The 17,634-nt window shown below is 41.7% G+C and overlaps 1 protein-coding gene across 1 annotated transcript; it reads left to right on the top strand.

The window, feature by feature from the left end:
• The first annotated feature begins 14,323 nt into the window (after positions 1-14,323).
• Positions 14,324-17,259, top strand: LOC136516167 (uncharacterized). Its single transcript, XM_066509540.1, has 5 exons — positions 14,324-14,675; positions 14,852-15,174; positions 15,502-16,218; positions 16,501-16,676; positions 17,076-17,259. Exons 1-5 carry the CDS (start codon positions 14,324-14,326, stop codon positions 17,257-17,259), a joined length of 1,752 nt encoding a protein of 583 aa, XP_066365637.1.
• The last annotated feature ends 375 nt before the right edge of the window (positions 17,260-17,634 follow it).

The raw sequence follows: 17,634 nt of genomic DNA, 5'->3' as shown, positions 1-17,634 counted from the left end.
TCTGTTGATTATATAAATGCATTCTCTCCGATGGAACCAGTTTGGCATAATTATACAATTCATCTACAAAAGTTTCCACATCATCAGTGCTCATTGGCTATACCTTTTGCAGATGGCTTATAACCTTCGTCGTGGTCGTAGCATGGGAGATGAGGAACAACCACCTCCTCCACCGCCCACACCAGCTGAGCTAATGCAGACGGTCATGGAAAGTCAGTGCATGCTAGCTGAGGCTATGCGCCAGATGGCTAACCATGAGGATCGGCATGTCCGCCAGGGGCCCAAGCCGAACCAGTACAGCAGCTTTAAGGATTTCATGGACATAAAGCCTCCTATTTTTCATGAGGCAGAAGAACCATTACAAGCTGATGAATGGTTGAGCACGATAGAGCAAAGGTTTGGATTGCTCGATTTGACTGAAGGAATGAAGGCTTCGTATGTAGGACACCAGCTCCAAGGCCCTGCAGGCATCTGGTGGACCCATCACAGGACCACCTTCCCTGCTAACATTGAGATCATTTGGAACCAGTTCTAGGCAGCCTTCAGGGGACACTTTATCCCTCCTGGTCTCATGGCCATTAAGCATACCGAGTTTATGAAGCTAACCCAAGGCAACAAGAGTCTTAATGAATACCTCCAGGCATTCAACAACCTAGCGAGGTATGCTCCTGAGTTCATCGATACTGATGCCAAGAGAATAGCTAGCTTCAAGAGGGGACTTTCCCCTAAACTGATGAAGTCTATGGGCAACTGCAAGTGTGTCACCTTCAATGAGTTTATCAGTGACACCCTAACCCAGGAGAATAATGACAAGATTTATGCTTCTTCCAAGAACCGTAAAAGAAACTTTGAGGCTGGTGCTTCTCAGTCTAAGGCTCCAATGGTATCCAAGACCCAGTACTGTCCACCCAATGCTAATGTCCGGTACCGCCCACCTCAGAAAAAGAATCAAGCTAAAACTAGTTTCCGCAAGGGGTACACAATTTCCTTGCCAAAGAATACCTCTGGGCAGGGCAGCTCCAATGCCCCACCAGCTAACAGGCCATGCTAGAACTATAACCAGCCTGGTCACTGAGCCAATAAGTGTCCCTATCCTCCCAAGAATGCTCAAGGAAACATCCATCAGGGGCGTGTTCACTACACTACAGTGGAGGAAATTCCTGCGGTGAAGTGGTCACCGCTGGTAAGTTCCTTATTAATGATCACCCTATAGTTGTGCTCTTTGATTCAGGTGCTTTGCATTCCTTTATGAGTTTTACTTTTGCGTCTATGCATAAGATGAATGTGATTACAATTGTCAAGGGTGGTTATTGTATTAGTGCTGCTGGAAATAATATCCTGACTAACCAAGTAGTTAAAGATGTAAAGATTGAGATTGGGGATCGAGAGTTCCGTATGGATCTTGTAGTTCTACCGGGGGTAGGAATTGATATAATCCTAGGAATGAAGTGGATGAGCGGGAATGGAGTGTTAATCGATACCTCAACCCATATGGTAATGTTGAGGGATCCTGTGGATAAGAAGGGTTTTCTAGTGCAGTTACCTCGTGATATCTCTATCCACAATACGGCCAATGCTACCCTAGCCAAAGCCATTGAGGATCTACCGGTTGTCTATGAGTTTCTAGATGTCTTCCCTAATGACTTGCCTAGATTACCTCCGGACCATGATGTAGAATTCAAGATAGAACTCATTCCGGGTACGGCTCCTATTTCTCAAAGGCCATATAGAATGCCACCTAATGAGTTGGCTGAGCTGAAGAGTCAGTTGAATGAGCTATTGAAGAAAGGTTTGATTCAGCCTAGTTCTTCTCCTTGGGGTTGTCCAGCTATATTTGTGAAGAAGAAGGACGAGTCTTTGTGCATGTGCATGGATTATCGCCCCTAAATGCTGTTACTATCAAGAACAAATACCCTCTTCCTCGCATCGATATTCTGTTCGATCAGCTCTCCAAAGCTAAGGTATTCTCCAAGATCAATTTGAGGTCTGGCTACCATCAGATCAAAATTCGTCCTGAAGATATACCAAAGACAGCTTTCTCTACTCGTTATGGCTTGTTCAAATACCTCATCATGTCCTTTGGGTTGACAAATGCTCCGGCACACTTTATGTACCTGATGAATTCTGTATTCATGCTGGAATTGGACAAATTTGTCATCGTGTTCATTGATGATATCCTAGTATATTCTCAGAATGTAGAAGAGCATGCTAAACATCTGAGAATTGTTTTAACTCAGTTGCATGACAACTAGCTTTATGCTAAGTTCAGCAAGTGCGAATTCTGGTTGAACAAGATACCTTTTCTAGGTCATGTGTTATCTGGTGATGGAATTTCGGTTGACCCTACTAAGGTGCAAGAAGTCCTTGAGTGGAAGGCACCTACTATGGTCACTGAAGTCCAAAGTTTCTTGGGTTTGGCTGGCTACTATCGTTGCTTTATCCTGGATTTCTCAAAAATCGCCAAGCCCATGACTCGACTACTTCAAAAGGATGAGAAGTTTGTGTGGACTCTGAAGTGTGAAGAGGCTTTCCACACTTTGCGGACCTTACTAACCTCTGCTCCTATATTGGCACAACCTGACATTGAGAAGCCTTTTGATGTCTACTGTGACGCATGTGGCACCGGTTTGGGGTGTGTTCTTATGTAGGAGGGCTGAGTAATTGCTTATGCTTCACGCCAGCTTCGAAAGCATGAAGTCAATTATCCGACCCATGACTTAGAACTAGCTGCAGTTGTTCATGCCCTAAAAATTTGGAGACATTACTTGTTGGGTAATGTGTGCAACATCTATACTGACCATAAAAGCCTCAAGTACATCTTTACTCAACCCGAGTTGAACATGCGTCAACGGCAATGGTTAGAATTGATCAAAGACTACAACCTTCAAGTGCACTACCATCCTGGTAAGGCAAATGTGGTTGCTGATGCCTTAAGCAGAAAGGCCCATTGCAATTCCTTGGTTAGTGAAGACTTTCATCTAGCACACCTCCTTCATCCTGTAGTGCTCCACAACATCACTATGGATTGCTCTCTTAGAAGTCGAATTATCGAACTCTAAAAGACTGATGTGGGTGTGTTTCACATCAAGCAAAAGATGAAAGAGAAAGAAACCAAGCACTTTAGGGTCGATGACAAGGGAATTCTCTGGTTTAATGATAGGCTTGTGGTACCCAAAGACAAAGAACTTAGAAATCAAATTATGGCTGAAGCCCATTCTTCTAAATTGTCCATCCATCCTAGTAGCAGTAAAATGTATCAAGATCTCAAGCTGTATTATTGGTGGACCAAGATGAAGAAAGAAATCGTAGCTTACATGGCAAGGTGTGATAACTGTTGTAGAGTTAAGGCTATTCACATAAGGCCCGGATTATTGCAGCCACTCTCTATTCCTGGCTGGAAGTGGGAAGAAATTAGCATGGATTTTATTGTTGGATTACCCACTACCAAAAAGGGTTGTGATTCCATCTGGGTTATCATAGATCGTCTAACTAAATCTGCTCACTTTATTCTGGTCAAGTCTACCTATCACCTGCACAATTATGCTAAGATTTATTTTCAACAAGTGGTACGTCTCCATGGTGTCCCCAAATCCATTGTTTCTGATAGAGGACCACAATTCACGGCTTGCTTTTGAGAGTGCTTACATCAGAATCTTTGCACTCATTTAATCTATAGTTCTGCCTATCATCCGTAAACATCAGGACAGACTGAGCGTGTTAATCAAATTCTTGAAGACATGCTTAGAGCTTGTCTTATCTCTTGCAAAGGCTCTTGGGAGGACTGGTTACCTCTCGTTGAATTCTCTTATAACAACAGTTATCAAGAGAGTATCAAAATGGCTCCTTTTGAAGCTCTTTATGGCCGCAAGTGTAGAACTCCTTTGAACTAGGTGGAACCCGAGGAAAGAAGATTCTATGGTATTGACTTTGTAAAAGAAGCCGAAGAGCAAGTCCAAACTATACAAAAGAATATGACTGCCGCACAGGCTAGACAAAAGAGCTATGCTGATAAGAGAAGAAAACCTATTGAGTTTGAAGTAGGTGATCATGTTTATCTGAAGGTATCCCCTATGAAAGGAGTCAAGCGTTTTGGAATTAAAAGGAAGCTTGAGCCTTGATATGTTGGACCTTACCGCATTATCGAGAAAAGTGGAAGAGTAGCATATAAGCTTGATCTACCACGTGAGATGGGAGCTATATTCTCGGTATTCCATGTGTCCCAGCTGAAGAAGTGTCTTCGTATTCTCGAGGAAAGAATAGCGATAAGAAAAGTCAACTTGAAATCTGATCTTTCTTATGAGGAAAAGCCCGTGCAAGTTCTGGATACTCAAGAAAGAGTGACTCATACATGAGTAGTTAAATTATACAAGGTAGTTTGGAGTAATCATAGCGAACGGGATACAACTTGGGAGCGGGAAGATTATTTAAAGGAAAACTATCCGGCTTTCTATACTGATTGGTACGCTTTCCAAATCTCAGGATGAGATTTTTCTAAGGGGGGAGGGCTATAACACCCTAGGTGTTTGGCTTCCATTAATTGCATTTCATTTCATAAACATGTGCATCATCTATCTCATCATGCCTTTGTTACTGAAACATGCATATGCAACATTTTCCAATTGTGTATGTTTCATACTTGAGTGTTGTGAATAGTAATGGTGTAACATGTGAATGCAACCTGAGTTTCTCATACCTTGAAACATGGCAACATGGTAGTAATATGACAAGTATAAAATAACCACAAGGTCATGAAACATGTGAAACATGGAATTGAAACATATGAATGAATTGCTTGTTTTAATTGCTTTATCACATGTGATCTTTAGAAGTGGTATAACAATTTTGTAAAGTGGTTGATCATGGTCTATTACACCTTAACTACACTTAGGTTACTTGTTGGGACATTGTTCATGTAGATCAAAATTACCAAAATGCCCTCAAGTGAAGATTTGACTAGAATTGACCCTTGGAGTGTCACTGTTTGACTGATTCAAAAGACCAATTTAGAAACCTTACATGGCTGTGCACTCTTTACCAAAGTTGTAGATAATTTATCAAGGAAGAAAAGTTGTTTTATGGCCAACTCATGAAAATGTGTGGAACATGGTCAAACCTAGCCCACAAGTCAGAGTACATGATGATTTCACACTTAGAAAATATTCTAAGTCATGGCTGTAATTTCAGTGTGATTGAGCCATCTTTGGCTTGATGTAACTACGTATCCAGGGCGAATTAGATCATGGTCCTTGAAAAGAAATTGTAGATGGATGGTACATCTACATTTTTCATGAACACCGTTTTTGCAAAGGATCATTGGTTGAGCTATGTTGACACGATGAAATAGCGTTGTCAGTCATGGTCATCAAACACTGAATCACCGTTTTCAAAAAATGGTCAGTGACCATCATGGCCAACCGGTGTAGGAGTGTCTAGCCGCGTGGCACACAAGCTCTGCCGAAGGCTCCATGTCGCGCGTCCGTGCTCCAGAAGAGGGCCAGCGCCTGCCCGAACATGCTCGCCGCTCCATTTCCTCTCTCGCCATCTCCGCACGCAGCGCCGTGTCCGCAGCAAGCTCTGCCATTGCCGACCATGCATCGCCATCATCGTGTGCACTCGCCACCATGAAAATGTGTTGCCCAGTCCGCCTGTAGCCTAGCCGTAGTCTTCTCTACCTTCTCCACCTCACCATCGGTCTAATCGAGCCTTGGTAAGGGTGAATCGTTGCTGTTCTTCCACTGCCGCCATGGCTGACCTCGCCGGCATTGTTGCTCCATGCGGACAACCGCCACCATGACCCTCCCATCCCCTCCTCTGCCTCACGCTAGGTCTAAGGAGCACTGAGGAAGCTCGTAGGGTCACCGTTAGGGGCTGTGACGCCATCAGCTCGCCGGAGCCAGCCCTGTCGTGGCCACACGCCGCCGTGCTAGTCACCACCCCCTCTAGCTACGTCATTAGCTGCAATAGATGGTTCCTCTAGGTCCACTTGGGTGAGGTGAACACGTTGGCACCATTGCCTTCGTCGGAGAAGCCACCGGCGATGAACTACGCCACCGGCTGTTCCTCCTCCCCTGTTTCTCTCACTGACGTGCGGGTCCCTTTGTCAGTCACCGCTGCTGAGGAGGCAGCCAGCCTAGGCCACGCCGAGTGGCTGGGCCGCTTGCGCACGCGTCATGGGCCGCCGTTCCTTCGGGGCGGCCCAACAGTGGCTGAGTTTTGTTTTCTTATTTTGTTTTGCTTTATTATTTCACAGATTTGTATTGATATTCAAAAATATGTATTTCCTAGTATATAGATCCAAATGATGTGGTTCTAATTTTGTTGAGTTCCTAGTAATGTCTAGTATTTAATAAAAATATTATATGAGCACATGTTTTAGAAATTCTGGATGAATTAAATAGGACTTTGAAATGTGTTTTTGGATACATGCAAACTTGTTTGAATTTTATCTTGAGTTTCTGTGGTCCAAAAATGATGAAATTTTGTGGGTAATCTATTATTGCTTAGTAGAATCTCTGGTTAAAATTTCAGAGCTAGTGCATGTATAGTTTTTGAGTTATAGAATTTCTTTTTATCAATGGATGGATCTTGTGTGAATTTTCATAATTTTTCTATAGATCCAGTATAGGTAAAATTTGGTGAGTAAGATTCTTATTGTAGAATAATGCTAGGAAAAATGTGAAATCTGTTGCTTGACACTTTTCATTAGGGTTTCCTAATTATGCTAAAAATAGGCATGCCACTTGTTATTTTGGATACAACAAGTTTTGCTTACTCAATGGCTTTGAAATTTTTATGGTAGTCTATGTGTAGCATGAGATAGCTACTGTAATTTTTGTAGATTTTTATGAATAGTTTTCCTATATATTGCTTTAATCACTTAATTAACTAAATAAATTTGAAAAGGATATTAAATAATTTATTTAGAAGTGGGCACTATACTTTCTAGTGTTTCTCTGGTACGTGCAACAAGTTGGTTAACTTGGCTTGGTCAAATTATGCTTTTGCATCATCATTAAATGATTAAGCTAGTAACCCTGTCATTTCTGGATAGATTCTAGGTTTACTAGAAATTGATTTGGTTAACGTAAGAATCATGCTTTGCTGTTTACCATTGATTTGTAGAGAATTTCATAAGCTTTCCAGAATGTCCTCATACAAGTCATTTGGAATTGTAGAACTCTGGTTGTGATTGAATTAAGGGACTACTTGTATGCATATGAAACTTTAAATGTTAAATTATGTATACCTTTACTATTTCTAAGTTTGTGGTAATGTTCCTAGGTGTTAGGCCTTTAACTAAAGATGAGCATCTTTATCTTAGGTTATGCAAGTTAGGTAAGTTGATCTTGTTCTTTAAGTTAAGTTAGATACATGCTTAAAGTGATTTGAATAGAGCTATTTTACTCGGTAAACGAGTGTCTAGTGGTGCTTTCGTAAACACTTACTATGATTCATTCATCATGAGCATCATGTCATTCCTTATGCATCCATGATATTTATCTTATGCATCGGCATGCAATAGGTGTACCGGAGGGAGTAACACTACTGGAATTCGAGGAACCGAGCGAGCAACAGTAGCCGACACCGGAGATTCAGGAGGAGCAGCCTTCAGGAGAAGTGCCAGACGAGGTCGCCGTTGAGTGCCTGGATCACCATCCTTGCAACTTTGTGAAAGGCAAGCCCCAGAGCATATTAAGCCTCCTAATTTTCGAAATGCAGGTACAATATTATTATTACATATATTGTTGCATTAAGTTTAGGTGTTGGATGCAAACACTTGCTGCATTGGTTACCCAATCCTTGTCCAGATATTGTTACCCTGAATCCTATGTAGCTTAGGCTCATGTAGTGCTTAGCCCTACTTAAACATGGTAGAAGTCAGGTGATTTCCTATCACCTGCGAGATATAGGAAGATACATGTGGCACGGTTGGCTATATTTGCTATCGTGGAAAAGAACCAGTCTTAATTTGAAATGAAGACTGAACGGAGGCTTGCCGATTTGCAGTGACTCCATCTATGTCGCTTAAGGACTGATTCTTGGAGCCTTTCCTATTCATGTTGAACGCATGCCTCTCTCTTAGTTGGCCGTGTTCGATGACCGACCGCGAAGCTGAGTAGCTCAACTCAGGCTAGGAGTCGATAAGTATAAAGTACGCCTCGGAAGGGAGCCGTAGGCGTGAGTCCAAGGGCAGGTGATTTAAAAGTCCTGATCGTCCTAGCAGAAGGGTAATCCTTGAGAGCGCTGGCGCTGATCGAACCCGCGAATTTGGCTTCTGAGTTGTACCAAAGGTAACCCACAGCTACCCTTGCTAAGTATGCCAGGGTGAGAGTTAGGAATACCCCCTCAGCTGAGTTGTAATTCGATTCGAGTCGCCGTCTCTCTCGGTTAGTGAGAACTTGACGGGCTTATCTCCAATGTAGATACACTAAATAACATAATGGTTCAGAAATGATGATATGATGATGACAGCCTTATTATACCTGCTATGGTTAATATTGTTTGCTCCTAATAAGTGAGTGCTCTAGTACAGGTGCTAATCTAGTGGACAGGTAAATGATGATAAGCTTGATGCTAAGTTTAAATTGGTTACTATAATCATAAGCTCTTTTATGCAACTGTGTCAAGCTAGCCTACCTGAAAAGCCTTGCATGATCCTTGGTGTCTTTTATTTCTAGTTTTGACGGGTAAGTCTAGCTGAGTACCTTCTCGTACTCAGGGTTTATCTCCCACCTGTTGCAGATGACCAGTTCTACTTTGGTTGCTGCAAGTACTGCCTTCTCCCAGCTGGGGATGAAGACTAGACCGTTGGGCACGGTCTCTACTAGTTCTCGTACCTAATAATGCTTTTGTGGGACATGACTCAGACTTGGCAATGTAATTGAAAACTATGATGTTTTGTACTAAACTATGTTGCTTCCGCACACTCAAACTTGGTTTGTAATATTCTATTTAAACTCTAATGGATGTATCCAAATGCTTATTATGAAATGTTGTAACGGATGATGTGTGTGTGTTGAATCACTATGATCTTGGTTTGTATGTCGAGAGTTGGTTGAAATCCTTCGTGATTTCTAGACTACCGAGATTATGGGAGCTTAAGTACAGGAATTTGATCGCTTCGGTGATTGTTTTTGTACTTACGTTCTTATTATTTGGTCGGTTCTGTTACAGTTAATATTGCTATTGCTTCAGAGGAGAAATACCAGCAACATAAGGAAATAAAGAAGAAGAAGAGTGTGCCATCTGGGTCTTTCAGTGGCAATCAAAAGAGACAGAAGATAATCTATCATCCAGTGAATCACTATCGTCCTCCTTATCGTCCGCCATAGTTCCAAGCCAGTCAACAACCAAATGTTCGTCCTGCTGTGACTTATCCAAACTCACAACAGTCAAATGTACCTGGTGTTCATGCTCCAACACCCCAAGGCCATAATTACCCATGTTTCAATTGTGGGAGGTCAGGTCATTTCTTGAGGGAATGTCTGTATCCTAAGCAGTATAATCCAAATTTTTAGAAGGCTCCTGGAAATCAACAACAGGGTCAAGCTCAGGACAAGAACAAGAACCAAAATGCTCAGAAGGGCAAAAATGAAAAGAAGATGGGGTGAGTTTTCTATATTCAAGCTGGGGAGATTCCAGAAGGGGAACCCATAATGCTAGGTATGTTTCCTATCACCGATCATCCTGCAGTTATGCTTTTTGATTCTGGTGCATCTCATACATTCATCAATAGAACCTTTGTCATAAAGCATGAAATTCCAATTGGGGAAACAAAGGAGAATTTTTATATATAGTTGCCCAGGGGATGTCTGTGTACTAAGGAAATGGTGTACCAGGTACCCATAAACCTAGGTGGGCACATTTTTCCCACCACCATGATTATTCTAAAAGATTAGGATATAGATGTGATCTTGGGAATGAATTGGATGTATCAGCATAAAGTTGTTGTAGATACTTTAAATAGGGCAATAAGGTTGAGTTTGCCAGCTAGTAATTCTCAGCTTCTTATCCAACTTCCGCTCTTAAAGAGATCAGTGGAAAAAGTTTATGCAACTTTCGTTAAGGAGATTAGAGATATCCCTGTAGTTTGTGAATTTCCAGATGTTTTTCCTGAAGATATGAGTACCTGGTAATGTCTTTTGGTTTAACGAATGCCCCAGCTCACTTTATGTATCTGATGAATTCAGTGTTCATGCCTGAGCTAGACAAGTTTGTAGTAGTCTTTATTAATGACATCTTAGTATATTCCAAGAACAAGAAAGAACATGTGAAACATCTCAGAGTTGTTCTGACCCACCTAAAAGAACATTAGTTATATGCCAAGTTCAGTAAGTGTGACTTTTGGCTAAAGGAAGTACAATTTTTAGGACATGTCTTGTTATCTGAAGGAGTTGCAGTAGATCCAAGCAAAGTTAAGAATATACTAGATTGGGAACCACCAACCACTGTTCATTAGGTTCGAAGTTTTTTGGGAATGGCGGGTTATTACCGTCATTTTATTCTAGATTTCTCTAGAATATCCAAGTCCATCACAGGATTGTTGAAGAACCAAGCCAAGTTTGTCTGGTCACTTGAATGTGAAGAAGCTTTCTAGACTTTGAAGAGATTGTTAACCACTGCACTAGTGTTAGCATAGCCAGATATTGAGAAGCCGTTTGACATTTATTGTGATGCTTCAGGTATTGGTATTGGGTGTGTACTGATGCAAGAAGGCCAAGTCATTGCCTATGCTTCTAGACAACTTAAGCGACATGAAGAACATTATCCAACTCATGATCTGGAGTTAGCAGCAGTTGTCCATGCTTTGAAGATTTGGCAGCATTACCTGCTTGGTAATACTTGCCATATTTATACAGATCACAAGAGTTTAAAATATATCTTTACTCAATCAGAATTGAACATGCAGCAAAGAAGATGGTTGGAATTGATTAAAGATTATGACTTGGAGGTGCATTACCATCCTGGTAAGGCAAACGTGGTTGCATATGCACTCAGTCGTAAGAGTCATTGCAATTGCATGACCGTGAAGACAATGGATCCAACTTTATGTCATGAGATGGAAAAGTTGAATATAGAGATAATTCAATAAGGTAGTTTGACCAATATAACTATTGAACCAACTATTCGAGACCAAATTATTGCCGCTTAGAAAGAAAACAAGGGTATAGCCCATATTAAAGAAAGAGTGAGGAAGGGAAAAGCAGCATGCTTTAGAATAGATGATGCAGGTGTGTTATGGTTCAAGAATCGACTAGTGGTACCCAAGGTTTCTGAGTTGCGACAGTTGATTCTTGAAGAGGCACATGCCACCAGGTTCTCTATTCATTCGGGAAGTAATAAGATGTACCATGACTTAAAACAAAGATTTTGGTGGACCAAAATGAAGATAGAGATTGCTCGATATATAGCCAAGTGTGATACTTGTCAAAAAGTAAAAGCTATACATTTGAGGTCTACTGGAGAGTTACAGCCATTTCCTATTCTAGCTTGGAAGTGGGAGGATATTAGTATGGTCTTTATCGTGGGTCTACCCAAGACATCTAAAGGTTTTGACTCAATATGGGTTATTGTAGATCGACTAACTAAGTCAGCACATTTTCTTCTAGTCAAGAGTATATATCCTACTATCCAATATGCCAAGATGTATTTAGCGAGAATCGTGAGCTTACATGGTGTACCAAAGACCATTGTGTCAGATAGAGGTACACAGTTTGTCTCCAACTTTTGGAAACAATTGCATGCTTCGTTGGGTACTAAACTTCTATATAGTACCGCTTATCATCCACAGACTAATGGTCAGACTAAAAGGGTAAATCAAGTACTTGAAGATTTATTAAGGTGTTGTGTCCTTAACTATTCCAATAAGTGGGATGAATGTTTACCTTTGGCTGAGTTCTCATACAACAATAGTTATCAAGAGAGCATTAAGATGGCTCCGTTTGAAGCACTCTATGGTCATAGATGCAGAACATCACTAAATTAGTCTGAACCTAGGGAAAGATGGTTCTTTGGAGTTGACCTTGTGAAAGAAACAGAAGAGAAGGTTAAGCAGATACAAAGTAATTTGAAGATAGCTCAATCCCGAAAAAAGAGTTATGCGGATAAATGACATAGACCATTGGTGTTTAACAAGGGAGATTTTGTATATCTGAAGGTGTCACCAATGAAGGGAGTTACCCATTTCAGTGTTAAAGGCAAGTTGGCACCTCGTTATATTGGACCATTTCAAATTTTGGAGAGGTGTGGAAAAGTGGCATATCGCTTGAAGTTACCAGAACATCTCTCAGTTGTACATGATGTGTTCCATGTTTCCCAATTAAAGAAATGTCTTTGAGTGCCTGATCAGAATGTTGAGGTTGAAGGAGTTGAACTTGAACCTGATTTGACCTATTCTGAATATCCTATCTGAGTTCTGGATCAGAAAGACCGTGTCACACGAAGGAGAACAATCAAGTTCTACAAGATACAATGGAATCAACATTTCAAAGAAGAAGCTACTTAGGAATCCGAAGATTTCTTGCTAGAACAGTTTCCAGAATTTCTTGCATCAATATAGAATAATGTTAGTTGTGTTTGTTTTTACGAACCATGTTTTGTAAAGGGACCTTAGCTGTTTTATGGATAGGTTTTGAATATTTTTGCTTGACACATTTTGATGTGACCATGCCAGCATCGGGGAGACCTCTCCGACCACCTCGGCGACCTCTCCGACCACTTCACCGACCTCTCCGACCACCTCGGTGACCTCTCCGACCACTTCACCAACCTCTCCGACCACCTCGGTGACCTCTCCGACCACCTCACTAGCTAATACACCACTCCAAGTCCCTACTGGACCAAACACCTGTAGCCACGCCCAAAAGATACAGCAAGAGGTGCACGCGCTACTTTATGAATTTCAATTAAACATTGATGGTAATTTTGAACTACCTAAGTCGTGCATGTTGTTATTACTTAGGTTCTCCTAGGAGGAAGACAAGGATACATCAAGGATGGATCAGAAAGAAGAGCTACGTTCGAGTCAACCCAGCATGATAGAACCATCCAGATGAAACGGTCATACCTTTTGTCTCCCAAAAGCTATGAAGGAAGGAGTTATGACCAAAATATTAAAGACTACATAGAAGCCCAAAAGACGCGCAGGAACTAAAGACCACCTCATAAAAGCTCTAGCGAGTTGACCTTCCACCTCCCAACGTGGTTTCTTCAGTTCACATCTATCTTAGAGACTTCTCATAGTATAAATACCACCTCTAGGCTACTAGAAAAGAACTTTTTGATGATTTGATAATTCCAGTGATATTGCAGCCGAGCTGCCGAGTGCTTACTCAAACCCTTGTTCTTCCTAGACTTGTGAAGAGATTCCTCTAGAATCCACTAGTTCATGCTTTGTGGGTTCCAGTACGGCTACCCCACCTTGTGTGGATTAGCTCTAGTTGTGGTTCTACGGTCGTTCGGAGATCGAGTCGAAGTCTTCGTGGTCTCGGTGTCTCTCTCCCCATCGCTTGGTCGCATCCAACCTTGGTCAGGTATAAAGCTAGTTACTCCACTGTTCTTCAGGAAGTTACCCTTTTATTCCTGCTGCCTTATTGTAAGTTATCTTGATCGTGACCTACTGTCGTGAAGATCGGGCCAACCCCCGTACTGAAATAGTTCAGTACCTATCATCTGGTATCAGAGCTTTGGATTAACACGGTAGGTCTTGCCGTCATCCACATCGTTATCCTTGTTTAATATACTTCATATATTTGTGTTCAATCATATCCTATAGTCCAAAGCCACACAAAAATACCTATAACCATTTCGTGGTACTGTTACATTATGTTTTGTGTTCATCAAGTTGTTAGTCACCACCGTTCATATAAAAATTCAGTTGTGTCGTTCGATACCGCTATCGGTGTTATAAAAAAATAGATCAAAAAAAGAGAGAGAAGTGAAAAGAATTTGAAGGATCTGTGTTGCGGTGTATTGCTGAAAATTTTAGATTACATATTTGAGCTGGTGGTGATCTTGTTAGCAGCAACATCGTATCTTTGAGCACATCAAACCACTCAGTTGGCAGTACTGTAGCCCTCCTTGATAGCCACCTATAGCTCCTCCAAAAACCTAAACCGAGATGTTCGATTCGTAATCCTTACGACCTCTCTACCACCTCCGTTGAAGTTGCCACACCTGCACTATCATGGTCCTTGAGATCAGGAAAGAACTTGGGTAAGTAAAAGGTGAGATCGAGTGTTTTCACAAATTTACCTATTCCACTTTTTTTCTTGCAACTAGTCTAACATGGTAGGATCCAATTCGAGTGTTCATGGTGGGAACCATGGAGATGAAGAACCCCCTGTTGGATGAGCAGAGCTACGTCAAATGGCCAACTCGCTCTTGGAAGCGATGGAGAGGATGTTCAATGAACGTCTCCCTGCAATGGGTGGTCGAGGTTCACAACATCAACATGAAGACAATCACCATGAAGAATTTGGTGATGAAAATTCTGGTCTGGGTGCTGGATTTCATGGCCGCAATGGCGATGGTCAAGGTGGTTAGGGTGGAAGGCATCGTGCTGATTTTGATCAGCGCGGTGGTGGTCAGCATGCTGAATTTGATCATCAGCGTGGAGGAGGACGTGGACGTGATCATCGTGTATGATTTGAAGATGAAGATGAGGTTCATGATGAGTATGAGGTGGGATTTGATGATAATGAAAATCCTTTTAGTCACCATGGGTGTTTTGGACAACCACATGAACATCATCGTGGTGCTGGTCATGATGGGGAAAATTATTATGGTCGTCGCAATAGAGATGATCCGGATAGCATTGCTTGTGTAAAGTTAAGTGTCCCAAAATTTTCAGGGAAAGAAAATGCTGATGCTTATCTTGAATGGGAGAAGCTATGTGATCAGATTTTTATAGTGCACAATCTTTCTGATCAGAGGCGTGTCAACCTTGCTTCTGTTGAGTTTTTGGGTTATGCTCTCACATGGTGGAACCAAGTTCAAGAAAATCAGCGTGTGTTGGGACGTGATCATATCAACACATGGGCTGAGATTAAGAGAGTGATGAGAAGACGCTTTGTGCCATCAAGCTATCAGCGTGACCTCCGCAATAGGTTACAAACATTGAGACAAGGATCAAAATCTGTTGATGACTACTTCAAGGAGATGGAGTTACTCTTGGTGAGATCTGGAATTAGAGAAGATAAATAGTAAAAAATGGCAAGATTTTTGAATGGTCTCAATAAAGAAATTTCAGGTTTTGTTGAGATGTTTCCATATCATAATTTGCAAGACCTTGTTGATCAAGCTATGTGCACGGAGAAAAAAATTCAGCAAGAGGGACGAAGAAGGTCTTATGGGAGCCAATCAATTTCAGCCCCATGGCGTCGGCAGCAGTCCAGTACCTTTATTGGTGGGGGAAGATCACAAGGAGTTGCTACTAGGCCTTCTCCATCCATTGGTGTTGCAAAGACAACAGTTTCTACTGCTTCTTCACCTGCAATTCAGCAAGAACAGCGACGTCCTGCTGCAAGCACAGCAACCCCTTCTGTTGCATCAGCTGCTGCTTCTTCTTCCCATACCCGAGGCATTATTTGTCACAAGTGCCAAGGTCAAGGACATATTGCTGCTCAATGTCCTAGTCAAAGGATCATGATTATAAATGAGCAAGGTGAATGGGAATCTAAAAGCGAACCTGAGGAAGAAGCTCCAATATATGATGAAGAAATTATGCAAGATAAAGGTGATGAAATTCAACCTGATGATGGAGACAATAATTGCTTCATTTCTCGCCGAGTGCTTAGTGTTACTGCTGTCCAAGAAGAGAATAATCAGCGGCACAATCTTTTTCACACCCAGGGCATGATCAAGGACAAGTTGTGTCAAATCATTGTTGTCAATGGCAGCTGCAATAATATTGCCAGTCGAGAATTAGTTGAAAGATTGGGACTGAAACAGCGGCGCCACCCTTCTTCATACAAGATGCAAGGGTTAAATGATTGTGGTGCGCTGCGTGTAACAAATATTGTGACCATTCCCTTCTCCATTGGGTGGTACAATGATCATGTGGAGTGTGATGTGGTTCCAATGGAAGCATGCCAATTGCTGTTAGGAAGACCTTGGTTGTATGACCGAGATGCTCAGATTTGCGGTCGCGCCAACAAGATTGTTCTCATGTACAAAGGAGAGCGCATCACTTTGCTTCCCTTGTCACCGGAGGAGATTGTGAGAGATGATCTGAAAAGAAAACAGCGAGCAAGCGAGAACCACTTATGAGTGACACACAAACCTAGTGAAGGAGTGTTTCCAAAGCCAAATAAAACTCCATAGCTGCAAAGAACCGAGCCAAAGGGAAAAGAGGGTTTAGTGGTGATGGCTAGGAAGGGGGATTTAAAAGAATTGAGCGAATCCAATGATGTGTTCTATGTACTCTTGTACAGGGACAATTTTCTTGTCACTAACGACTTACCCTCTACTTTGCCTAGTGTTGTTTTTTATGTGTTACAGGAATATGAAGATGTGTTTCTGGATGAAGTGCCACTAGGACTACCACCTAAGAGAGGAATCGAACATCAAATTGATCTTGTGACCGGTGCTTCACTCCCAAACCATGCTGCCTACCGCACCAACCCGGAAGAAACCAAGGAGATTCAGCGACAAGTGGAAGAATTGATGAGAAAAGGGTACATACAAGAAAGTCTATCACCTTGTGTTGTTCCTGTCCTTTTAGTGCCTAAGAAAGATGGGTCTTGGCGGATGTGTGTGGATTGCCGAGCAATAAATAACATTACCATAAGGTATAGACACCCCATCCCTAGGCTGGATGATATGCTTGATGAACTTAGTGGTGCTATCATATTCACTAAAATTGATTTAAGAAGTGGATATCACCAGATTCGCATGAAAGAAGGAGATGAATGGAAAACAACTTTTAAAACAAAATTTGGGTTGTATGAATGGTTGGTAATGCCTTTTGGGTTAACCAATGCACCAAGTACATTTATGAGATTGAGGAATCATGTGCTTAGAGCTTTCATTGGCATGTTTGTTGTCCTTTACTTTGATGACATCTTAATTTACAGCAAGTCTCTTGATGAACATGTTGAACATATCCAATGTGTGCTTGCTATCCTACGTGAGCAGAAATTGTATGCTAACCTTAAGAAGTGCACCTTTTGCACCGACAAGGTAGTCTTTCTTGGATTTGTTGTTACAGGACAAGGAGTGGAGGTAGATGAAGAAAAGATCAAGGCTGTATGGGACTAGGCGCCTCCACAGAATGTGAGCCAAGTAAGAAGCATCCTTGGACTTGCTGGTTTCTATCGGCGGTTCGTGAAGGATTTCAGCACTATTGCTGCACCAATCAATGAGCTGACAAAGAAAGAAGTGCTCTTCAAGTGGGGAGAAGCACAACAGAAGGCATTTGAAGAATTGAAGATGAAGTTAACAATAGCCCCAGTCCTTGCACTCCTAGATTTTGGTAAGTCATTTGAAATAGAATGTGATGCAAGTGGAGTTGGGATTGGAGGTGTGCTCATGCAAGGACGAAGGCCAATTGCCTACTTCAGTGAAAAGCTAAGTGGTCCAACTCTAAATTATTTAGTTTATGATAAAGAATTATATGCTCTTGTTCGGAGTTTG

Source organism: Miscanthus floridulus, chromosome 17 (assembly GCF_019320115.1).
Source record: "Miscanthus floridulus cultivar M001 chromosome 17, ASM1932011v1, whole genome shotgun sequence".
NCBI lineage: Eukaryota > Viridiplantae > Streptophyta > Magnoliopsida > Poales > Poaceae > Miscanthus > Miscanthus floridulus.
This window is presented reverse-complemented; position numbering and strand designations above follow the sequence as displayed.